Source organism: Gekko japonicus, unplaced genomic scaffold (genome assembly GCF_001447785.1).
Source record: "Gekko japonicus isolate JY-2015 unplaced genomic scaffold, Gekko_japonicus_V1.1 scaffold782, whole genome shotgun sequence".
In the NCBI taxonomy this organism is placed as follows: Eukaryota; Metazoa; Chordata; class Lepidosauria; order Squamata; family Gekkonidae; genus Gekko; species Gekko japonicus.
The window spans coordinates 74,193-99,912 of record NW_015161973.1 but is presented as its reverse complement, the minus strand read 5'-3'; the positions used below and the strand labels follow the sequence as shown (position 1 = coordinate 99,912).

The following is a 25,720-nucleotide window of genomic DNA, read 5'->3' as shown; positions in this document are numbered from 1 at the left end:
TTTCAGTGGGGCATAATGCCTTCCACAGCAGCCATTTTCTCCAACTGAACTGATCTCTGCCGCCGGGAGATCAGTTGTAATCAATGCTCCCTCTAAGCTGCGGAGTCTTGTGAGCAAAAACTCTACTTTGTGAGCTACTGGCATTGACGTTGTGAGCGAGTGATTTGGCCGCTGCATCAGTTAGTTTGCTCTGGAGCCCTCCTTCCTGAGCTAAGACAAAAATGTGTGAGCCGGAGGCTAAAAAATCTGTGAGCTGGCTCACCCTAACTCACCTTAGAGGGAACACTGGTTGTAATCCCAGGAGATTGGAAATGTGCTGCCGGATTATACGTTTCCTCCTCTCTTCCCCCTTGCACGCTGCATTCCCTCCCTCTCTCTCTCTGTTTCTCAGCACACCAGTCTGTCATTGGGAAAATGATGTTGTACAGCACTTTCTTCTGGCATTAGGTGCTTTTCAGCTCATTGAAAGATGCTGGTCTTGCATGAGCCAGAGACATGTACTCCACAGTGGAGGACTAGCCCATAACACAGCACTACAGAAGCTGGGTTTAGGATCCAAACCAGTGGGTTTAGACTAGAGGAGCTGTGCATAAGTTTGCACTGTTAAATGATGTTGAGCTGAATCAGAGATCTAGGTCTGGCATACCTCATTCCCCTCTAAAAAGGCTTTGTTAGATAAGAATTGTAGCTGCTGAATTTTGCAATAGGAGTGTAAGTAATAATAATAAACCTTGGTACTTTAGAACATAAGTGCACACCGGTACTTCTCTATTTTCCTTTGTATGCTCCTTTTGCTCTTTGTCATCTATGCTCGTGTGTATCACTTTATCCTCTGGACCTGCATCCAGTTAACTTAACAGCTCTCTGAAAGCCTGGTCACCAAGTTCAAAGACTCCAGCCACCTGCAGGCTTATTTCAGTTTTAGTTCACAGGTGGTTTTATTGCTGTGGCTTATAAAATGTCACCTATAAAGGTAAAGTAGAGCTCCATAATCTAAATTTACTATTAAGAGCTTCATCTGTATTTTCCAACTCGCTTTTAAAAAGATAGTGAGCAACTCCCAATTTATCCCTTTTTATTATAAGTACTTAGGTAGATATTAACCATAGTATTACAGTATGCCCAGGAGGAAAGGTGAAAAAATGTAACTGAGATTTGGAAATTTTCCTCAGTGCTGATGCTTTAACATTGTTTCCGGATTTGGGGGGGGGGGATAGCCAACGTGGTTCATCCTGCCAGTAAATTGAAACTGATAATAATATAAAATTCTATAAAATTCAGAGCTGGCATTTGTGACCCTCCGTTGTTGTAATTTCCATCTGCAGCTTGGCAATACCAGTAAATAAAAATGAGAAAATACTTCAGTCGCCTGTCTCACCCCTCTCTGATGCATCAAAACACAAATTCTTCAGTGTTGATTTGACTTCCTCTAACAGACTGAATGGCAGCCACCTATTATCTTCCTTATCCTCAAGCAAAAAACACAGGAGTGAGATCCAGCCCCACCTACACCCTGGAGATTTCAGTGTAAGTTTGAATCCAGCATGTGAAAAGTAAAACTGGCTGTGGTGTTGTGCGCACATGGAACTCCCTTTGGAGTGCCAGCTCTGGATTGGGACAGATCTGTATATTTGGGGGATGGAGCCTGGGGCAGGCAGGGCTTGGGGAGGGGAGGGACCTCAGTGGGGTACAATGCCATAAAGTCCACACTCCAAAGCAGCCATTTTCTCCAGGGGAACAGATCTTGGTCATCTGGAGATCAATTATAATAGCAGGATATCTCCAAGTACCACCTGGAGATTGGCAACCCCAAACGCCCTTGAAACTGACAAATCTTACATCAATGTTTGTAGCCTTAATCTGTGCACAAAAGAATTGTGCACATGCATCCAAGGACTTTTCTTGTTTTTCCATATCAGTAGCTTTCCCTTGTACCAAGCCATTATTTAAATATGGGAAACTTTAAAAATACAGATTAGCCATTCAGGGAAAACAATCAATCTGCCATGTTTTCATATCAGATCTCATTATAGCTGCAACACTTAACCAATTAATGTTGCATTATTCTATTAAAACATGCCCTTGATTAATCAGATGGCAAATATATTGAAATAATTAAACAAGTACTTTTTGTAGAAAAAGCAGGAGAATGTCACCATGTCAGAAAAGAATTTCCCCCTTCTCTCACGCACAGGAAGGAAAGCCTCTTCTGTGAAGGTGGCTACTCTGGCACAAATATGGACTATTTGAAAACAAGAAGTATGCTCTTTTCTTCAGAACTATCATTTGTATTCATGTTTAGGTTTAAACAGCTAAAACTCACATGATTGATCAAGCAGAAGAATTAGGTGACAGCATTTGATCTCAGACCTGCAGCCCTTTGGATTATGTTTAGGTATTTGTTTTTCTCAGCTACTTTTGCCTAACTTATGAATAGACAACAGTAGCAATCTTTACCGGGTTACAATTTGATTTATGAGATTGTTCCCTTGAATGAAAATGATAACATGGACAGAAAATGTAGACAGAAAATTACCATTTGTATTGGTTGCTTCTGCCTGTGCGGTTCTAACAGTCTCCTTTATTGATGGTCCAGAAAGCAATGCACATCAGTTCAGAACATGGTCTGCTGTACAACAAGGCACAGTACCGAAAAGAACTCTGGTCTCCTACTCCCAGTACACACAAAGACTGCAGAAGAACAAAGCTCAGCTGTAACAATGGGTGAGTAAAGAATAGTACTTAAGCACTACAAATGTAGTAAGTTTCTTAGGAAAATGTGTTACTCGGAGAATTACTGTGGATTTGCACAAATAAGGGACCCACAAGGAAATGCAGAGGTAGGGAAACAACTTGGAAACCCCCCCTAAACTTTTCTCCTTCCAGGATTCTCTGTTGCCAGGGGCTTGAGAAGGCTAGGGCTCTTCCCTCCACCCAAACACACACACACACACACTCACGGGTTCTGAACTGCTCTAAACTTTTTGTTCTCTTGAAGCATTTTCAGTCACCATCAGGCTGGTTGGGGGTGTGATATGTAGTCTTTTTCTTTTAGTTATCATATGTGGGGAACGCTGTAAGAATAGATATACAGTCTGGGCAGGCTATGGGTGGTCCTGTTGCGGCTTTTGTGATTGTAATGGGGGCCAACGGCTTAATATTCAGAGGAACTGCTTTTTTCTTGGCACATTATTAGATGTCAGAAACTTAGACGTATGGCCAGTACGAAAGCAACCGTTTGCTAATAAAGTAAAAATACTTCTGTCACTGTAATGAACACTGTCTTCCCTGAACTCAATAGGGCTTGCTTCCAAGCAGCCATAGTTCAGATAAGGCTGTAAGTCTCTTTATGGGGTCTTTTTCATGTTGTTTATTTATTTATTTAAATTTCTCCCCCCGCCCCCCCATCAAATGGGCTAACAAGCAAATGTTACATTTCTGTGTACAACAACAACAACAAAAGAAAAAGGAGTGGGTATTAAAGGAAGGCTGGGTACCACAACTGCAGAAGGAGGAGGAGGAGGAGGAGGAGATTGGATTTATACCCCGCCCTTCACTACCCAAAGGTGTCTCAGAGCGGCTTACAAACTCCTTTCCCTTCCTCTCCCCACAACAGACACCCTGTGAGGTAGGTGGGGCTGAGAGAGCCCTGACAGAAACTGCTCTTTTTCAAGAACAGCTCTTATCAGAACTACGGCTTCCCCAAGGTCATCCAGCCAGGTGCAAGTGGAGAAATGGGGAATCAAACCCGGTTCTCCCAGATTAGAGTCCACGCACTTAACCACTACACACACCCCAACCAGCCTGATAATGACTGAAAATGCTTCAAGAGAACAAAAAGTTTAGAGCAGTTCAGAATCGTGTGTGTGTGTGTGTGTGTGTGTGTGTGTGTGTGTGTGTGTTTGGGTGAAGGGAAGACCCTAAACGATGGATATGAAAATCCCAAATCTATGCAAACCATCTTCCATTTTATAAAATCCCCTCATAAACAATACATCACTAAATATACAAAACCATGATGATCAGTAACAATTATACATCAATGTGAAATGTATGTCAGTATGGTATTATGAGCTCCCTAAACTCAAGACTCATTTCGAATACTTAATTCTTCCAACTAAATGTAATTGTCAAATGACCATCTCATTAATTCACAGATGAATAAGTCAATTGTTTACATGACAGTCATGACACCAATAAAAGAAAGTAGCTACTTCTTAATTAACTAAAATACGAAGTTTAATATTACTAATGGTTCTGTTAAACTGATTAGGCTGTAAATCTCTTTGTTGTACACCATCGTTTGAAGGTTATGGTTGGCTCTTCACTTGGATATACAGAGGCCCCATAAAAGCTGGGTGAAATAAGCTATGTTTTTGCTTTTAGAGACACTATGAACAATTGTGCTGTATGTAGCTGTGCACTGAAATCTATGTCTGCAATTCAGTGAGAGAGTAAGAGTGCTCATAGAAATATTAAATGTAGAAAATTGTTCTGCTACGGAAGGAAGATGATGGCAGCTGACTGTTCACAATTCTTTATTTTATATTGTAATTTGTAGCAGGCCTAGACAGCTTGTGACCAACCAAGCTAAATGCAGTTCAATGGCAAATGTCTTGTTATCAAGCCCTAGGTAGGTCACCTCTCTGAGGGTTTATCAAGGCGACAGCGCATTGGTTTGATGAGTCCCAAACCATGTAGGCGTGATATACAATGCAGTCCTCAGCAGAGTCGCACCTTTCTAAGCCCACTGATTTCTTTGGGTTCAGAAGGGTGTAACTCTGCTTAGCATTGCACTGTTAGAAGGTAAAAATGGGGGGGGACAGGAAGGAGTATATTGTGTCATAAGATCCTGATATTCAGGGTGACACGACTCTAATTTACCAGCAGAATTCCCAGTGGACTGCCCCCTGGGGAAGGGGCATTGCTGGCAGCCAGGAGCAAGCTGAGCCAAACACCAATGGTACTGGCTGTACTGCAGGGGCTACTCAGCCAGGCAACCAACAGCCACCACAGGTTTCCAGGCAAAGACTCTCTCTGCCTACCATGCTCCCCAGACCCAATCCCAACATCATATGAAAGTAAATCATGTCCTAGTGATGAACAGGGCTTCTGGAATGTTGTCCCCCAGTCTTCCCTCTTAGGAGCCATGTGCTGAGCTTGTTCCTGGACAGTTTTAACACCTCATTCTGTCCTGGTTGATCTTTGCAGAACATGAATTATTTCCATTCACACATTCATGTATATCACTTGCTCTCTCATTATGTATTTATTCGACAATATCTTCCAGCTGAACATAAGCGCTGCCACTGTTGGACAACATTGTGCTTGAGTCTGAACTGGCAGAGACTGATCAAGAGAGAGATCTTGGAGTTGTAGTAGATAACTCACTGAAAATGTCGAGACAGTGTGTGACTGCAATAAAGAAGGCCCATGCTATGCTGGGGATTATTAGGAAGGGTATTGAAAACAGATCAGCCAATATCATAATGCCCCCTATATAAATCAATGGTGCGACCTCATTTGGAATACTGTGTGCAATTCTGGTCACCACACCTTAAAAAGGATATTATAGCTTTGGAAAAAGTGCAGAAAAGGGCAACTCGAATGATAAAGGGGTTGGAACACTTTCCCTATGAGGAAAGGTTAAAGCGCTTAGGACATCCCCCCAAATTTTTTTTCAACTTTTTCGATTTTTGTGCACACGTGGGGACTGGCCCATGTGTGCACAAACCTCCCCCCCCCCAAAGTGCCCCCGGAGCGCTGATTTAGCGATCCGCACTCAGGGGGCAACTTGGCTATTAGATATATAGATGCATGGGAAAGAGCAGGTAGAGAAAGAGGTACTTTTCTCCCTTTCTCACAATACAAAAACTCATGGGCACTCCAAGAAATTGCTGAGTGGTCGTGTTAAAACGGATAAAAGGAAGTACTTCTTCACCCAAAGAGTGATTAACACTTGGAATTCACTGCCACAGGAAGTGGTGGCGGCTACAAGCATGGACGGCTTCAAAAGGGAATTAGATAAGCATATGGAGCAGAGGTCCATCAGTGGCTATTAGCCACAAGGTATAGATAAGGACTCTGGGGCAAGTGATGCTCTGTCATCTTGGTGCTTGGGGGGGTCAACAGTGGGAGGGCTTCTAATGTCCTGGCCCCACTGGTTGACCTCCTGATGGCACTGGTATTTCTGGCCACTGTGTGATACACAGTATTGGACTGGATGGGCCTTTGGCCTGATCCAACATTGGCGTCTCTTATGTTCTTATGTTCTTAGTTGGCAGTGGGTGATATGACAGTTCTGCATGTCTTGATTAATCTGTGATAGTGGAGTCATACATGAACAACCATCAGCAACTGATAAAGGCCCCTCTGAGAACTGACACTAAGGCTTCCCACATACAGGGACAGAGCCTGAATCAGCAGAAAAATCAACTTTATGCCTTAATATACAGGGTGTTATGTACTGTGAATGGTTTTATTTTACTTTGCTAATACTTTAATAAAAATTTCTTTGGATATGCATTTCTCCACATTTATTGTCAACAAGTTTGTTTGTGGTGTGTATTGAACTTTTATTAGTTTTTTTAATGAATCCTCATAAATGGTATACCACGGTGAGATAATAAAAAGCAGACAGTCTGTATAAATTGACAAAGAATCGTAACAGTTTTCTGAAACAAAATATACCAGTTAGATGAAAATAGTTCGAGTGAAGTTAACAATTAAAACTTTTATATTGGAATTTAAGCTAAAACATAGCCAATAAATACTATGCTGTTTCAGGGTAGATTTATTTGCTTGCATACTAGTAGTTTTATTTACAGAAATACATTCATGTATCTGAATTTTTTTACTGCATCAATTTACATTTCTGTTGCATTAGTCTGCATAATCTTTAGTAAATTGCATTCAGTAGTGTGGAAATTCTAGAACAAGTTCAATTAGAAAGAACTGATTTGAACAGAGCTGCCATTACCCACTTATATGTGCCTGTATAATATAACAAGTAGTAGGAATGGTTTATTCCTTGCTGGCGGAACAAGGTTTGAGAGAAATGGGTGGCAATACAGCTAAAAGTACTTCTTTATGGATAGGCAGTAAATTTTTTGATAATTTCAGCCTCGATTAACCTCAGACATTGTGCTGAGATTGCCCTTGTTAAAGTGAATACAGAATTTTAGGGTGTTTTGTGGAGAGATCATTCAACATTTGTAGACTCTCTTGACATTTATCATATTAATTAGAAACAATCATGGCCATATGATTACCCACCACCACCACAGCAGATCTTAATTATACTGTAGAAATGGCGGGAACTTTATACTTTCTATTATCTTTCATTTAACATTTATTCTAAAAAGCTATATATAGTTGTGATTGAATATTTTAAAGATTCACACTAGAAATAATTCTTTTTAAAATGGATGTCTTAATATGTTGGAGGGGGGGGTAAAACTGTTGTTCCTTAAAGCTGAAAGGCATTTTTGGAGACTCAAAATCTGATCCTGTGACCTATTACTCTGGCATGACCTATTACATAGTGAAACAGGTTTAACCTGCTTTGCTTATTAATGTAGTAACTGCCTTTTCAGAAGCTTTTTGCTTAGCTTAGGATGCTGCAGAAGAGAGGGACAGTCAGACTATCCCTAGTCAACACTTCCGCAGTCGCTGCCAGCAGACATCTCCAATGTTCTAATGAAGCATACACAAAAAGTATAGGAGGGAGCGTTTCCTGGCCCATCAGCATATGCTTGTGACCTGCAACTCTACTGACACAAAAAGTATAGGAGGGAGCGTTTCCTGACCCATCAGCATATTTAACAGCACAGTATGCTTGTGACCTGCAACTCTACTGAGACGGGTATTCCACTTCAGAAAACCTCGGATTTTTCCCCCCCCCATCTTAAAATCAGAATGTACTTATTAGACTAAGAATGCCATGTAATTCTTTCAAAAAGAAGTTACATTTGTTTATTGTATCGTTTGGGCTTTATTTGTAATTTCTTCAATATAGTGTAATCCTAATAACACTTTCTTGGGACTAAGCCCCATTGAATTAAGTAGGATTCTGAGTAGACCTGTTTAGGATTGCTCTCTTACAGCACAAACCTAAACAGTGTTACTTCCTTCTAAGCTCACTAAAGTAAATTGGCATATAAGGGTACAACTCTGTTTAAGATTGCACTGCGTGTATTTGTTTCTGATTCTCAGTCAAAATTTGGGAGTCTGTTAAGTGCATGTTAACTGCATATATTTATTTATTTTGAACATGAGCCACTAAGGACTATCCTTCAATGTGTTAACCAATTAGACTCAAATACTTTCTTGTTGTTTTCTCTTCTAGGCCACACAACGTAGATTACTTTATGCAAGAAGCTAAAAGGAAGAAGCATAAAGCAGATGCAATGGTGAGAACATACGGGTTTCAGATAAATTATTTCAGATTATTTATATAATGCCACTCATTCGTTGGGCAAATTTAACTAATTGTAATTTTAAATTCTTTATAAATGATAACCATCATTGTTTAAAGTAACATTAATTTTTTTTGAGAAAAGTAACATTTTTTAAAAAAACTAGTCCATTGATTTTAATATAATGGGGGGAAGCTACTGCTGGTATAATTACCTGTTAGAATAAATAATCAGATCAAAGGTTTGGCTATGTATCCCCAAACCCATATAACATTCCAGGCACCACTATTCCCCTTACACCACAGACCCTGTGCGCCCCCTCAGTTTTCAATTATATCACCAATCTACTGCTTATTTGCAATCTACATTTATTTAGTTTGAAAAGTATGTTAAACTTCAATCCCAGAGTGATTTTAAAATTTTTGGATGGAAAATAATAAAGGCTGTTATTTGTAGTATCCAGGGCTCTTTTTGTAGAAAAAGCCCACCAGGAAGTCATTAGCATAATAGGCCACACCCAACAGCAGAAACTCATTAGCATATTAGGCCACACCCCATGACAGCACAGCTCATTAGCACATTAGGCTGCACCCCCATGTTACCAGAAGTGTGGTTATCCAGCCACACCCACCTTTTGCTTGTTATTCTGTTTACCTTGTTTGTTGTCAAAACCCAGGGCTTTTTTGTAGCAGGAATTCCTTTGCATGTTAGGCCACACACCCCTAATGTAGCCAATCTTAATGAGTTTCTGCTGTTGGGAGTGGCCTATTATGCTAATGAGTTCCTGCTGGGCATGGCCAACTTGGGAGCCAGCCGGAGCTCCGTTCCTGTGCGTTCCTGCCAAAAAATAGCCCTGGTAGTATCAAAAAATTTACTTAAAGCTTGCATAAACTCATCTTCAGGAAGAGTTAGGAAATGTACCCATGCCCCCCTAAAATCTTTTAGCCGAGATTGTTGTGTTCTTTCTTTCTCTTTCTTCCTCTCTTCCTCTCTGTCTCTCCAACAAGACTTTTGTGCTGCCGCTGAGAGCACAGACCAGATGTAACCACAGCTTTTTGCCATTACAATATTTTTACTCAAGTAGCTGGAGAGATCTCAAAAGCTTGCACTCTGTCAGATCTCTGCTGTTGTACCAATATGCAGGGTTAAAAATATTTCCAGACTTCTAATATTGTCTTTTCCTGTGCACAAGACCTAAATAATGTTGTCAAATATTGCTATAGAAAAGAATGATTTGAAGCACATTTGTTCTGAACTTTGGGTGCAAGCTTTGCATACAATGGCTACATGAACCTTTCTTGCTTATTGCCCTCTATGCACTAAAAACTTGCACATTGCGTAGTGGAAGATGCCCTCTACTAGAGACTACATTTCTCTTTGCACATATTTTTATTTGCTTTAACCCCTGCTGTATTTTCTTGTTCTTCACCTGTATTTCACAGTTTTTGGTAAACACTACTATTTATATTATTTCCTCTTTATTGGCATATGGTCTCTCCCCACTGCCACAGCAATAGCTAAATATGTTTCAGAATCTGTAATTCTTTAATATAAAAAAATTGCATAAACCAGCTAAGATATGTAAAACATTTTTCCTAAAAATACTGTTTGGTGATTGCTGCGCTTTCTTTTCTTTGTCTGCAATTTGTCTATCAGGTGGAGAAATTTGGCAAGGCCTTTAATTATGCCGAAGCTGCATTATCATTCATTGAATGTGGAAATGCTATGGAACAAGGGCCCATGGAATCTAAATCCCCCTTCACAATGTATTCCGAAACCGTTGAACTCATCAGGTAAGAATTTGAGGAATATGCTGACTGTTGATTGGATCTTATGTCCATGTAGTTATACTTCTATCAAACATGCATTGAATACTTGTAAACTGGACAGAAGTTACAATTATAGAATTTTAAAATGGTAATCTATGACAATATAATTGCAGGGTCCCTAAATTGCTAGGTCTGATTTAACTTTCTGTGATCAGGAGGGCTAGGGCAATCTCATCAGATCTCAGAAGCCAAGCAGGGTCAGTCCTCATTAGTACTAGTACTGGAGACCACCAAGGAAGTCCAGGGTCACTAGACAGAGGCAGACAATGGCAAACCGCCTCTGAATATCTCATGCCTTGAAAACCCTACAGGGTTGCCCTAAAGTTGGGTATAACCAATCGATCACCAGAAAAACCCAGATTTGCTGAAAAAATTGAAATCTAAGTAGCAATATTGAGGTGTTAGCCTCCCCCCCAAATAATGATAGCAGCACCTGTGCTTGTAAGAAATGAATGCCCTCTGAGATCTCAGTGGCCATTGTGCGGGTTGCTATGCAACCAGTGTCAGTCTTCAAACCTTGGTTTCTGTCAGCACGAGGTGGGGAGAGGGCTCTTTCCAGGTCTCTTCTGGCCTCTCAGTTCAACCCTTCTCCCCTCCCTCCTGCCCTAGAAAGAGAATTCATCAAGGCCAAGGCCGGCACCAACTACCAGGTAACTTGCTGCCATGCAATTTGCACAACTCATCCAGGCATGGCAGTTGATACCAGATGACTTGATGCCACACAGTTCACCTAGATCCAGCAGCAGCCTCCATGCAACTTGCTCGACTTGGCCAGGCCTGGCAGTGGCCACCATTCAACTCACCTGAGCAACTTGCTACCACACAACTTTTGCAACTTTGCCAGACTTTTTCTAGGAAGAGGCTTCCAGGAGGAGAGAAGGAGGGAAAGCTGAGCCAGTATGGGGTAGTGGTGATTACAGTGTCAGACTAGGATCTGGGAGATCCAGATTCAAATCTAAACTCTGCCATGGAAGTTCAATGGGTGAACTAGAGCTTTCATGTCTCTCTCTCAGCCTAATCTACCTCAGAGGTTTATTTTTGTGAGCATAAGATGGAAGACAGGAGAATGGTGTAAGCTGCTTTAGCTCCTCGTTGGGGAGAAAAGGGAGAGATAAATGAAGTGAATAAATAATTAATAAAGCTGAAGAATGTGGAGGAAAAAAAAGTTGGTGAGTGTGAAGTAGAGAAGGCAGCAGGGCAAGAGGAAAGGAGAGGATATGGAGGCTGCCAGGAGGACAGAAAGAGGAAACAGTGTGGGGAAGGGGATACAGGGGGAAATGAAGTGACCACCACAAGTCCTTGAAGGTCCCCCACTTGTAAACTCTGAGTAGTTTGCATTAATATATACAGTATATTGCAATAACGTACAGAGAGACGAAGTCTGGTGTAGTGGTTAGGAGTGTGGACTCTAATCTGGGAGAACCGGTTTTGATTCCCCACTCCTCCACATGCAGCTGCTGGTGTGACCCTGGGTCAGTCATAAGTTCTTTCAGAGCTGTTCTCTCAAGAGCAGTCCTCAAAAGAGCTCTCTCAGCCCCACCTACCTCACAGGGTGTCTGTTGTGGAGAGGGGAAGGGAAGGAGATTGTAAGCCGCTCTGAGACTCTTTCGGGTAGTGAAGGGTAGGGTATAAAACCAATGTCGTTGTCTTCTTCTTCTTAATTAAAAACAAAAAGCATGTACCTGTGGCCATACTCCAGTAGTGGGTCAAGAGGGGATGCCCCCTGAAGCTGCCCCCCATCCATGGCCCACTTCTCGTATTCTCTGTCCTAGTAGCCCATGCGTCTCGAAACGCAGCACAGTGAGCTGTGCATGCACAATATGACTTCTCACACACTCTCACATCTTGTGAAGTGCAAAGATTAAGGTGAGAAAGAGGAAAAGCCAGTAAGTAAGTCATAACCAAAAAAAAATGTAACACAACAAGAATTTAGAGTCCTGGTCAAGGCTTGGTTGTGGAATAAAGGAAAAAATGGCACAATTTAGCTAAACAAGTAATACAAACACAAAAGGAAAGAGAAAAGTAAAAATATGAATGATTATTATTCTCTTCTACGAGAACTCTACGTGTTACTGAATTGCGTTCTAAAAGCATTATTGTACTGGAATTACGCTGGGCAGGCAGCCAGACATTAGAGTGGCAGTGTTGAAAGCGTGAGCACTCAAAGGGGAGTGGGAAAAGCATAAATGTGATAATAAAGGAGAATAGATGTGATGATCTGAGTCCTTGGCCGACACTTAGTAGAAGGATGTTTTGCTGTTAACACTTGTCGATCTGATTTGCTATTCCTTTTCTTGCTCTTTTGAAGGTATGCTGTGAGGCTAAAAACCCATTCAGGCCCTAATGCTACTTCAGAAGAAAAACAGTTAGCAGCATTATGGTTAGTAAATCAATAATTATTCAAAACATGTCTGTTGCTCAGCAAACTAATTCTTGAAGCCAGTGTTTCCTGCTCTGAAAAGTTCCAGCCCCCACTGTTCTGCTTTGTGTGTGTGTGTTACTGTTTCAAAAAATCTGCATTTTGTTTGTATAAATAAGTACCTCATACACATTGACTGTCACAGCGTAGCTACAGTTCTTCCGTGTAATTAATTTTAGCTGCCTGCTGATTCCTGTTTTTATTACTGATACACCTTAACTGTGACAGTGTCAAAGTAATTTCGTTTCTGCATACCACTTTGGATCCAATCATAATGTGGTGTGCTTCTGTTAAATTAAAGTCTAGTATTTTGCTAATGAAATAACTTTAGGCAGCTCTTTGAACTCAGATTTCCAGACTGATGTATTTAATTAGATTTAAGGCTGCTGTTGTAAAATGAAGAAAATAAGATTCTATGAAAATTACAAATATATATGTTTACTGAGTTTCAGCGACCAAAATATTGAATTGAGTAGTGATCTGCAGCCACGGTATTGTTCTAGCTTTCTTTCAGCAAAGTGGTGCTTCAGATGGAAGTGCTTCTGAAGGGCCCAGGAAGTTTGTGTCTGTAAAGAGTACCCATTTTGGAACAGTTACCTCCATGATAGGAAGATCCTTGGCTTGGAATCTCCTAACATTATTTGCGGCCTGCTGAAGTTTTACTACTGGACTGAACTATGGCTGCCAGCTCCAGGTTGGGAAATACCTGGAGATTTGGGGTGTGGAGCCTGGAGAGGGCGGGGTTTGGGGAGAGGACGGACTGTTAGCGTATGAAGCGTCTAGTAACCACACGTACCAGGTTGCTAGTGCTGACTATTCACAGTGGATTTATTTACACAGATATATACACAGTTCATATAGCACTCTCCAACTCCAAATCGCTGTACAATCCGGCAGAGTGCTCCGCAGCAAGGCATTCACAGAGTGAACACCTCTACAAGTACTTTACACACTTATATACATGTTCAGCACCAATCAGTGATCAGTGCTGACTCATGGTGACATCATTTTAGCTGATGCAACTGAGATGCAATCTTAACCTGGTGACATGATCATATGACTCCTTCTGCTGTCAACCAGATCAGAATGATCTCCACCATTTACTTTCTTAGGCTGTCATCTTGCTTCATACCTGATAGTATGCTGACACGAACCTCAGCATGGTACAATGCCATAGAGTCCACCCTCCAAAGCAGCCATTTTCTCCAGGGGAACTGATCTCTGTAGTTTGGAGATCAGTTGTTAAAAGTGGGAGAGCTCCAGGCCCCACCTGGAGATTGGCAACTCCATGTTGCAGATATTTTTGTGATTGGTCCCTCCACTCTATGGCAGCCATGTTGCTGTGACAGCCACTGCCTTTTCTCAAATTACAAAAGTGCCTGAAGGTTCAATAACATTGGGGTCCCCTAAACTAGAGATATAAAGTCTCATAACTGCAGGGGAGATTGTGTGGGTCCTTCAGGCTCATTACTATTGCTTAGCCTTTTGATACCGTTACATGCGTCATTCTGATCTGTCACACTGATTGCCTTGAATCACCAGTGATAAGTAAGGTAGGAGGGGTTGGAACAATGCCATTCTGAGCCATGGGGATGATGTATTATATGCCCTGTGTCACCCCTTGTGTCTCACCATTAGATCAGGAAGTGCTTGTTAACTGTTAAAGCCATTTTTCAACTGGGCCTAAGAGAACCCAGTTTACACTATCTGTCGGTTTGTGACCTGTATACAGTGAGGCAAGCTGATGCACTTTGTTCCACAGGGGGGTCCATGTGAAAACATGACCAGGTAGTTAAAGATCCCTGCTTTGTGGATGGTGTGCCCCATTGTCCTATTCTAAGTGATATTTGTTCCTTGGATGAGCAAAATGAGAAAAAAAATACAGATGTACAATACAGATAAATTATCCTAGAAAACCATTAACAGACTTCACTGAATTAGAATGTATATATAAATACACAGAACCATTTTAAAGGGAAGTATACTAATAAGTCTGTATACTGTTACTAAAATTAGTTTTTATACTAAATCATCTGTCTCTCTAACGTAGTCATACACATTTTTCCTGCCAAATCTGGCTTTTCTGAAGGTTACAAACACAACATGTCCTTCCAACAAAAGCTTAAACTGAAATGTCATGGGCCAAATATTCACCCCGCACACAAACAAAGGAATACCAGAAGGTTGAAACTGTAAATACTGTGCAACGGGCAGTGTAGCAAATAATGAGCTAAATTTTCATCCCTAGTAGAGAAACATCCATTCTGTGAGTTTACCAAACACCATAATTCTTCTTGATGTAATTTATAATCTGAAAATATAACAGATAGAAAGCTTTCTAGACTACAGGTCATTTGCATTCAGTTAAGTAACATCAATAAGCAAAATTCTGTTTTAAAAGCTCCAGGTCTGCAGATAATGGCCTATTATGCATGGTGTTTTCCCTCGCTTTCACCATGCATGTCCGTTGGGTTTTCTTTGTCGTTCTCTCTCAGCCCCTAAAAACAAGCCTAGCTCACCACTGCACAACACTAAGAGCTACAACTTGCAGTTGCCAGACAATCCTGGGATCTCTTGGCTATTTAATACACAATGCCATACTATAATTATTATTTGTCATTCTACATAGATTTTCCTCCCTTTGGCATTCAGTTCACTTTCTGGTCGCTGTTTCCCTGGGTTTTCTGAGAGTGCCTTTGTGCCGATTTTCCCCTTGTTTTGCTTCCAAGCCGAAGGTAATTCAAAAGCAAACAGATTCCCTTGGATTTCCCCCCCCTTGCCCTTTTGCTGCCCCTCAAAGGTCACTCCCCCGCCCACATTGAGGTCATTCCTCCCACTCTGCACCTTCTGCCATCCTCCCCCCTTCATCGGTGTACAAGCTCCATTTTTCCCGCATTGTTTTAAAATTTTACTTTTTTTTTACAAACAGCATGAGTCTAACAATATGAGACTATCGCTAGTCTCCGATTGCGGAATAAAAGAAATTAAAGAGCTGGTTTCATTTAGTGGTTAAGAGTGGCGGACTCTAGTCTGGAGAAACGGGTTTGATTCCCCACTGTTTGTCAATAAACAGATATAGGCTCCGGTCACACGGGCAGGAAACTGCGGGGGGGAAGCGTGGCTGTTTGCCCCGGGGCAAACTAACGCGCAGTTAAGCGATCAGACCTCCTGTGGAGGTCCTGTGGAAGTACCGTGGAGGTTCCGTGGGTAGGGAGAGGTGCCGATCACTGGACACGCCTGCGCGCAACGAAGAAGCGCACGGTGCGGCAAACTGGTTTTCTTTTTTTGTGTACACGAAAAATGTGCATGCTCCGTTGGGTGTGTGTGCGCATCCACGGAGACTTGGGAAAAAAACAAACCCTTTTCGCAAGGGGACATGGGCGGGCGCCAGATGCCACCGGAAACGCAATTAGACGCCCGTCCTTGCCCCGTGGTTTCCGGAAACTAGTACCTCCGAGGTACTAGTTTTTTGCTGCGCGTTTTCGGTGGGAAGCCTCGGTTGTGCCACGGAAGTGCTACACTTCCCAGATGTGCCGGTGAGATCGTGCCCGGAAAATCCGCCTGTCTTCCGTCTCTCTTGCGTTGCTAATGTTCTGTGTGACCGCAGCCATAGTAACATATAAAACAATATATGTAACTATTACATTGAATAACAACAGTAGTAAGAACAATGAGATTAATGAGAATACAAATGCCACACAAAATATCTGGATAAAAAGAATACATCATAAAAAAGAATCAACAACTTTAAATAGTACAAATAACACTTTAATAAACCATTCTTAGTGTACCTAATATTGAAGCGTATTCAGCTTTGGTAGATAAGTATACCAAGAAGGGAAATTCACATAGTTTCTTTATCCATTCAGAGGTGGTGAGATGTGTATTATTTTTCCAAGATTTGGCTATAACAAATCTGGCTGCTGCACACAATAAAGCAATGAGTTCTTTGTATGCTGGGCCACAAAAGTTACATCACATGCAATCATCTCTATTGCCCTTCTGCTGGAGAGGATGTGGGGAAATAGGATCTTATCGACATTGCTGGTGGTATTGCAAATATATGCACACATTTTGGCAATAAATAATGCACCACATTTCTGATACCACGACATACTGCATGCCTTTCAATCCAGAATCATTACTTGCTGGATACTTGGCAACTTAATCTTCCTTCCACACTCCTCCACATGCATCTGCTGGGTGACCTTGGGTCAGTCAAAGTTCTCTGAGAGTTGTTATCTCAAGAGCAGTTGTCTTAGAGTTCTCTCAGTCCCACCTACTTCACAGGGTGTCTTGTTGTGTGGAAAGGAAGAGAAGGAAATTGTAAGCCGCTCTGAAACTCCAAGTGAATGGCAGAGTATAAATCCAATCTCTTCTTATTTTTCGAAAATGACCAGAGGTGGAGTTTAAAAAGAGCTGTGTGAGGTTTAGTTCCCTTCTGGTATTGACTTGAAAGGGGGATCAGAAAGGGGGCAAACAGTGTCCCAGTGCAAAAAAAAAAGATATCAGTGCCGCATACAAACAAGTGGGGGTCCTCCGTGCAGAATGAAATTGACATGAGATATAAGGAGAGCGAGACACTGGGATGGGAAGCCTAAAGCTTTGGGGGAGAAATTTCCTTTAATGCTTTAGTGAGAAAAATATGGGAGGGGGACCATTTTGGCAGTCTCCAGAAGCCTAAAATTAAAATGTTGCCTGAGCCACATGGACCTTCTGCAAATCACCAAACTTAAGAATCACTTGGGATCAATCCATTTGGAGGACAGAGTTAAATCCGCACAGTACAGGCTCTAAAAAACTGCCACGATCATGACTGTGCATGATCAAATTAGAGAATCACAAAGAGAAAACCACCAAATTTGCAAGGAAGGGCAGGAAATTAGTGTTACTATGCAGCTGTGCTAGGGTATTGGTGAAAATACATCCAATTTTTTTTTAATTTAGTGGGACAAGACTAAAAAAGCTATCCAGAGTTTCTGCCAGAGGTCTCCTCCCTCATACAAATTGCAGCCCTGTGCAAAGCATAGTGGCATTGCAGCTGAACTTTCACACACACACATTGCCAGTGATCACAGCTTGCAGTGCTGGTGTCATTAGGTTCTACCCTGCAGTCTGTACACACAACATGTTCCCCCATATTATAAGATCATGTGACTCCCATTTTTCACAGTGGCAGAGAATATAACATAGCAGAGAATCCCTTAGTGCTCAGCAATTTGGAAAACAGGGCTTTGCAGCTGCTTGTCATTTTAAAAAAAGGGCTAGTCAATTTCAACATTGGTTCTCTGCCTTTGCCTTTGTTCCTTTTTTTTCCCTTTCATTCTATGAACTAACACGAAAATGCCTGCTCGCTGGATGCTACTGTTCAGCTACTATAGGGTAATTGCTTATTTTTTAAAAAAACTTTGGATGCCACCCCCAACACATCACAAGTGATGTTCCACCCAGATTTAGAAAAGTGCATTTTTAATTGTAGCTGCAGAATAAATACACCAGAGGAAAAAGAATGGCACAGAATCCAAAGTCAAGGTTAAAGGCTTCCTGCTCTGAAAATCTGCAGTAAGATGAGCATGCATAATGAACCGATGTTGTAGAAAACATTGTTGCTTAGTCTCCTTGTATCTCTGTGTACATCTCTCTGAGTGAGGAATGTTAGTGGCAGACAGGTTTTTTTGCTAAACTCTTTCTGAAGGCCAAACTAAATATTATGGCATTTACAGGTCTGACCTATGGATGCTGGTACCATTTTAGAGATGAATTCACCAATCAAAAATGCTGTAAGGGCCCAATCCTGATCAGGCCCTCGGCACATCAAGGCCAGATGATCTCCCCCACCCCACCCCACCCCACCCCACACACTTCTTCAAGTGCTGAAACAGCCTCCCACAGCTGTTTTAGCAGTTGAAAAGGTGCGGCTGGGAAACAAGATCGTTTGGTCCCACTGTGCCACGGGTCTGATCAGAACTGGGCCCTCGTAGCATGTATAAATGGCTGAATTCATCTCTAAAATGATGTTGGTGTCCACAGGTCATACCCAGGGACACCATAATATCTGTTTCGGTCCTGAGATGAACCATACCGGTGGATATAATTTCCATTTTCATTGCAAATTCTTAAATTCAGTGGTTTCTAAATTTTCCATCAGTCAGGGTTTGCATAATTTTAATCCAGAATAACAATGCTCTCGCATGAGCAGTATCTTCAGTGTTTAGAACTTCAGCTTTTCTTTTCACTAAAGAAGATAAGATGTAACTGGGGAAGGAAAAGATTGCTCTCAGACATCTGTTCGGTGGTACTTCAGGAGGATTGCTCATTGATCCCAGACCTCTTCTGCACCTCAGTGCTGCCATTGTTTCCTGGCAAATTGAATCCCCAGCTGATGCTCTGAATTTGTGGCACCCCTTCTGCAAAAGGGCATGCATTTCAGGGAATTCTTCTTGAATTCAGATCTGACCCTCCCCATGTGTTCCACACTTCCTTTGAAAAGGGGTTGTGCAGCCGTATCATCATGTACTTCATCACCAACAGAATCTCCTTTTTTTGTGTGCATGTGCAGTAATGTTATAACATTGTAACATTGTTATAAAAAAGAAAGGCTGGGTATATCATAAAGAACAGGCAACATGAAACCTCACTGCCCATTTTGTCCCAATGTTACAACATTCCTGCATTATATTGAAAAAAATTGCATCTGAATGCAATCAGCGTTACACTTTTAAAAATTAGTGGATTGCTTGGGACAACCTGAGGGGGTGGGAAGGCAGGGGGACGATCATGCAACACTGAGAACACAAGCGGTTGGTGGGAAACAAAATCAGGAATTCCTCACTGTAAAACCTTGAGTTCAGATCCAAAGGGGAAAAAATTGTGTCAAAAGTGGATTCATAAAACGCATTAAATTCAGACATACTCCTGGAGAGGCAAAAAGTTGTGTGAATTGCGCTTGTGCGGAAATGGTCCCAGACCCCTAAGTTTCACACCACATAAAATCTGGGCAGAGATTCTATTTTCCAGCAACTCAGGGTCTGGCTCGATTAAATGGCTTCCTCTTTTTATTAAACCATTTCTACTTTTCATCCTATATAGGATCCCCAGGGCTGCTTACAACAACAAAAATTAAAGCAATAAAACAGTGTAATACACTAAACCAGCAGAAGAGCAAGCTACAATGTGAGCAGGACAAAATCAGTCATCAGCCCAATATAATAAATAAGTCACCAAATAAATCAAAGCTTTCTCTGCAAATGTGAGTTCCCTAAACGCCCCTTTAATAAAGGATCATCTTCAGCAGCCATCAAAACACTAATAAGGAAGGGAGCAGATGAACTTTTTGTAGCAGGGTTTCCCAAAGCTGCAGCACCCTCTTCTTGTGGCTACCCATTTTAGATGGCACAGGTACATAGGGAAAGTCTTCTGACATCAGATTTCAAGTGATTGTGAGACTGTTTCTGGTCTGGATTGTACTGGTTTTGACTTGTCTGAAACTCCCAAATCTCCTAGAGCAAGACTAACTGGCAACCGGTTCAGAGAACATAAATTGGAAAAGCATGGTCCTGGCAGCTTTTTGTGCCATCCAGCAGCTGCCTTCTGTACCCAGTGCAGAATCTTACAGTGGTTTGAATTAGGGTTACCAGGTCAACTTATCTGGCTAGCCGGGGGGTGGTGGACTCCCAATGTCCTTCTGGGAGACCAGAAGCAATGTTGGGCATTTTCGGGTCTTATTCCAGTTTTGAGCCAGGGATGACACTCTGGTTTTTGGGCAAAACTGTATGGTAAATAGGGTTGCCAGGTCCCAACAGCCTCCCCAGCAGGGGACTTTGGGGGTGTTCCTGTAGGGGGTGAATGTCACCGCCCCAAGCCCCGCCCCTAACAACAATGACCCGCGGCTACTCCCTCTCCCTCCCCTCCTGCGAGATTTAAAGGGCCCACCGATCAGCTGGGCCCTTTAAAACTTGCAAGGGGAGCAGCAGCTCCCACTGTGGGGCTGGCAACCCTAGTCTGATTGGTTTTCTTGACTGTAAATTTAGTGCAAGTTAAAAGAAATTTCCATACCTAGAACATTAAAAAGTACTCCTAGATAGGTGTCAAAGCACTGTTGTTCTAGAGAGACTCATCCAATTTGCCTACATGATGGGTTGCAAACAAAGATCTCTTGAACCTTTTCAGCAAATGGGTGAAACTCGCTTCTGTGAGATGCATATTAGGAAGAAAAACAGGAATATCTAATTGGAAGATTGTTGAATAGGATGTTATTGACATAAGCTGGATAGGGAAAAATGAGAATACAGACTTGCCTAAAACAATATGAACAAAAACTTGCTTTCTGTAAGTCCATTTAACCATATCTAACCACATATCAGTATAAAGAGCCTTGATAAGGAACTCCACAAGCAGACTTGCACATCTGGGTATACGTCCGCATTGTGATGCTTATCTGAGCCCTATTAAAATAAGGATATCCTCTGATTTTTTTTAAAAAAAAAGCCAAATGCTAATGGTCTTTATTCTTTGTTCATTTTAAAAGTGTACTATTTAAAATGTATGTTAAAGCTTTCAAATAAACATAGTTGAGAAGGTGATATAAAAATATAAATTCCTGCCGTGGTGGAAACTAAATAAATAAATCACCATACTAAAACTGGGAAATGGTTCAAACTCATTTTTTAATGAAGCTCTGTTTGAGGGAAATGAAAGTTGGGGTGGGGGGCCCTGGTGAAAACAGTCCTGCAGAGCAAAAGTACATTAGTGTGTGGGATTTAATCCAAAAGAAAAAAAAAAAGTCTCTGCATCTGTTTAAGGAGAGAGGTCAAACAGAGGGAAAGCGGGAGGAGGACTCATTTTTACGGCACTAAAAAGCAACTCTAATTCACTGGCTGTCACACAGCAGATGAGTTGCTTCCATTTGCATATTCACTGTACCTGGGAAGGTTACAGGATGAGAGTTATGAGGACTCTAAACTCTATTGTGTTGTCTGGCCCCATACAGAGCAAAGAAGGCAGGTTGCCACAGACCCTGGCTTTACTTTTTCATCTCCTAAGTAGAGACTGCCATCTAGTGGAGAATGGGGGATTCAACCCACCTAAGTAAAATCACCCCAAGGAAAATAAAATAGGTATCACAAAACCAAATAATAAGCATATCGGTGTTCACCTTTGACTTTACATGGTATCATCAAATTGACCTTCCTCAGAATATGGCTAGGAGACAAGAAACCAGAGGTCACATTCCGAAAAACTTCTGTTGAACAAACAAACAAAACAAAACAAAAAAATTGTCTAAATTAAGCAGTCCTGCAATTTCATTTAACAGATTTTGAAAGACTTCCAGTCGAAGAAGCTTATTGTTAATTAAGGAAAGATCTTAAAAGAAGGATTTTTTTCAGAGCACTAGTCTATTTCTAGAAACCAGACACAGAAACAGGGGTGTTCTGCAGTTTAAAAAAAGAAATACTGTGACGGGAAGCATTGATCATAATTTATCCATAGCCACTTCAGCCAGTTAAGATTAGAGATCTGGGAAAGACTGGGAAGTGACAGTTAGGAAATGACAAATCAACAAGTTAGGGTGGTGGAGGGATGACAGTTAGTGGGTTCAGTTTTTAGAAGAATTATAGTAGATCTCAGACTAGCAGGGAACTATTACAGGGGAAACAGTTACTGTATTCTCAGCTAAGGGTAGCAGAGGAAAATTTAATCCGTTGTAGTGGCTAAGCAATTGATGTATCACTCCTGCCTGGATGCAGTCCTTGCCAAGCATTACAGCTATTTTGCACTTCACTACTGAAGACATGTTGTAAGTTTGAATGCTTAAACATGGTGTAAATTTGAATGCTTAAAATATAAATATTTGTTTTGTTTTAAAAATGAACCCCTTACATCTTGAGCATTTATAGAAATGTGTTCAACTCACCCAGTGCATAGGCCAGTGCTTTGGCAGGGAACAGAACAGAGCCTATTATATTCCTAGGAAAGTCCAGTTGAGATACCCCTAGGGACAGTAAGCATGCAGATAATCCTGGCCTGGCACACGTGTAGTACAAGGTTCTATCTCAGGGTAACGTAGCCACAATAAGACCTTAGGATCCTGCTTTATCCAACTAGCATTTTGACAGACCTCAGCATTGCTGATATGGTGAAGCCAGCCCTTACAAACCACAGGATAAATGTGCTGATCCATTCCCATGGTGATCTACCACAAATTTATACAAGTTAGGGAGTCACAGCAACTGTGGACATTGAACTACCTGCATGGAGAAATGTCCTTGTAGTGCTACAGCACCAAACTGACCATTTCTGGGTGCACAGGTTAGGAAAGCCAGCCTCCAGCCTCCAGGTGGGACTTGTGGATCCCCCAGAATTACAGTTAATCTCCAGACTACAGAGCTGAGTTCCCCTGGAGAAAGTAGATGTTTTGGAGGGTAGACTCCATGGCACAGTACCCCACTAAGGTGCCTGTCCGCCCCAGGCTCCATCCCCAAATCTCCAGGAGTTTCCCAACTTGGAGCTGGTAACTCTACCCCCCATCCCCTGCTGGTGGCGGGAGGGGGGGGCTGGCAACCCTAGCACCAGTCCTCATTTTCCCCCATCTCTTGTAACTTTTGAAGTAGCCCCTTTAGGGTTGGTGACCATTTCCCCTGAGGCTGGCTCACATGTATGAATAGCCCCAAATAAGCTGCTGTTCGTAGGATAATGCCCAGCAGGGTTTCCAAAGAGCAGCTCCGAGTTGGATGAAAGATCTTGATGAGCATATGGAACTTTGTGAATTGCCTGGTGACAACCGGTCTCCCTCCCTCCCTCCCTCCCTCCCTTCCTTCCTTCCTTCCTTCCTTCCTTCCTTCCTTCCTTCCTTTCTTCCTTGCTGAGGGGACGCAAAATAGTAATCATTGCTTGCAAGGTGTACTTGTTTTTTCCTGTACCCCTGCCTTCCATAGTCAGTCATGTTTTGCCAGCTTTTTTTCTATAGGGCTTCCCAAGCTTGCAAAATGTGATTGACAGTAGATGATATAAGAACAGGAAGGGGGGGGGGGAACGTGTATGCTATAAGCCCCAGTTGCTCTCCCATTTAAAACTATTGTCTGTCTCTAGCCTTTTAAAAATACGCATATAAAGTGCTAAAAGGTTTTTCTTTCCTTTTTCCGTATCTTTTTATTAAAAGTGGGTCCTTCTCATTTCCTTACAGTTACCGCTGTTTGGCACTTTTATACTGGAGAATGTTTCGACTCAAAAGAGACCATGCTGTAAAATATTCAAAAGCCCTTATTGAGTATTTCAAGGTAACTTTCTTGTCTTGGAGAACATTTGGATACGTTAGAGATATAGCTGAGCTTGTGACCGTTGGAAAAAATACCAACAATTTTACTGAACCTATTTGCTTGTAAAGAAGGTCTAAACAAAACTGCATGTTTTTTCACCTATGGGTTACTGGAATGACACAGGTCAGCCCCTAGACATTTCTGCATGCTGCGGCTGGGACTTACCCCTGTGTGCCTTTGTGGGCTCCGGGGCCTGGGGGGACAGAGCAGTAGAGGATCATGCAATCTCCCGTGGTCTGAATGCATGGCCTGTGCAGAGGTAGGGGTCCGTGGTAGTGTGTGGATGGCTGGGTGTGGAGGCAGGGCCACAGGTGGTCTCAAGGGGCCAGGACCTCCCACCCTGCTCCTACAAATTGACGCTGACACTGGGGCCTCGTCCCAGTTATGCGATTTCCCTCCCGCCCTCCTTGTGCTTCAGTTTTACAGGTCTTTTTTTTCCTCTGCATTGTTATTGTCACAGCTTGGGGCAATTTGGGCATTGAGACAGATCCTTTTGGCTAGGGAGGCAGTGCCAGTGTGCCCACATTCTGCGTTCTGGGGACTCCCTTAAGGGGTCTTGGGGTGGAGCCAATTCAGTGACATGCCCAGATCAGGGACTGTCAGTGGGGCTCTCACCACCAGATGGCGACAGGAGCCATGCAGTGGCTGGCACACACGTGGTACCCTGGAGTTTGCCATTCATCGGTTGTATCCCCAGCAGGCGGGCTGATGTTTGGGGCTTCATCCATTGGTAGGCGGTGTATTCAGTAAAGCTGTGGCCTTTTTATGGGTTCACCTATCTGTGGTCCATTGTATCATTTTTCACCTGTGCCCCCCCCCCCTTATGCCTCCTGGGCCCACAAAACCTGTTGTTTCAGCCTAAACACTACTATAAATTATGGGATGGAGTTTGCCAAAACATTTGGGTGGCAAAAGAGAGAGAAGGGGTTCCTTTTCACCACCAAAAAATGCTATGTGGGGATTGTGGGGTTCACTTTAACAAAGGCAATGTGGGGTGGAGGCTGTAGTGTGGAGGGGAATGGAGCAAGATGGAGCGGATACAATGGACCCACCACTGTGTGTTTAGACTGGAGTCAGTATCCATCCTGATTCTGTTTCCCCTGAAGTGAATGAGACTGAGCTGTCTTTTTCCTCAATGAAGAGTGTTGACAGATAATCTGTCGTTTGGTTTTCATGTGGGTACCCAAGTGGTGCCTCTCTTGGTGGGAGGAAAGCATAGAGTTTTTATAGAAAAACCTTTTCTGGGGAGGGAGGGTGTGCGTGTGCTGCTTTTTTGCACTTCCTGACCTTCTCAGGCAGGCCGTTCCACAGGGTGGGAGCCACTAAAGAGAACGTTCATGAGCAGGTGGTTGCCGATAATACAAGTTTGCATGACGGAAGTTTTAAGGTTCTGTTCGGATGATCGAAGCTGCTGTGGCAGAGCACAAGGTGTCTGCCAGTAATCTGATATGTGTTAGCGTGCATACAGACTGTAAACCTTTGCGTTCAGTGTTCAGTAGTCACTCTTTGCAGACCCTTACATCAGTTGTTTTTAATTCTCTCTCTCTCTGCAGAATTCAACTAAAGTGGCTCAGGCACCATCTCCCTGGGGTACTAGTGGAAAGTAAGTTCCTTCTTCCACTGTAGCTGCTATATTCACATTCAGCCATACAACTGCAGTTTCAACGCTGGAAAGTAATAGTACTTAAAGGCTTGTGTTCAACCATGCAGTTCCAAAGACTGGAGGCACTTCTGTCATCA

The 25,720-nt window shown here is 42.3% G+C and overlaps 1 protein-coding gene across 1 annotated transcript in view; it reads left to right on the top strand.

Moving 5' to 3' along the window:
• AFF3 (AF4/FMR2 family member 3) overlaps window positions 1-25,720 on the top strand; it is a 399,168-nt gene that overhangs the window by 370,525 nt on the left and 2,923 nt on the right. The window contains exons 12-18 of the mRNA XM_015429703.1: window positions 1,326-1,527; window positions 2,597-2,724; window positions 8,348-8,411; window positions 10,074-10,210; window positions 12,555-12,626; window positions 23,848-23,941; window positions 25,534-25,583. Coding sequence (XP_015285189.1) covers window positions 1,326-1,527; window positions 2,597-2,724; window positions 8,348-8,411; window positions 10,074-10,210; window positions 12,555-12,626; window positions 23,848-23,941; window positions 25,534-25,583 — 747 coding nt within the window. The remainder of the gene's footprint in view (window positions 1-1,325; window positions 1,528-2,596; window positions 2,725-8,347; window positions 8,412-10,073; window positions 10,211-12,554; window positions 12,627-23,847; window positions 23,942-25,533; window positions 25,584-25,720) is intronic.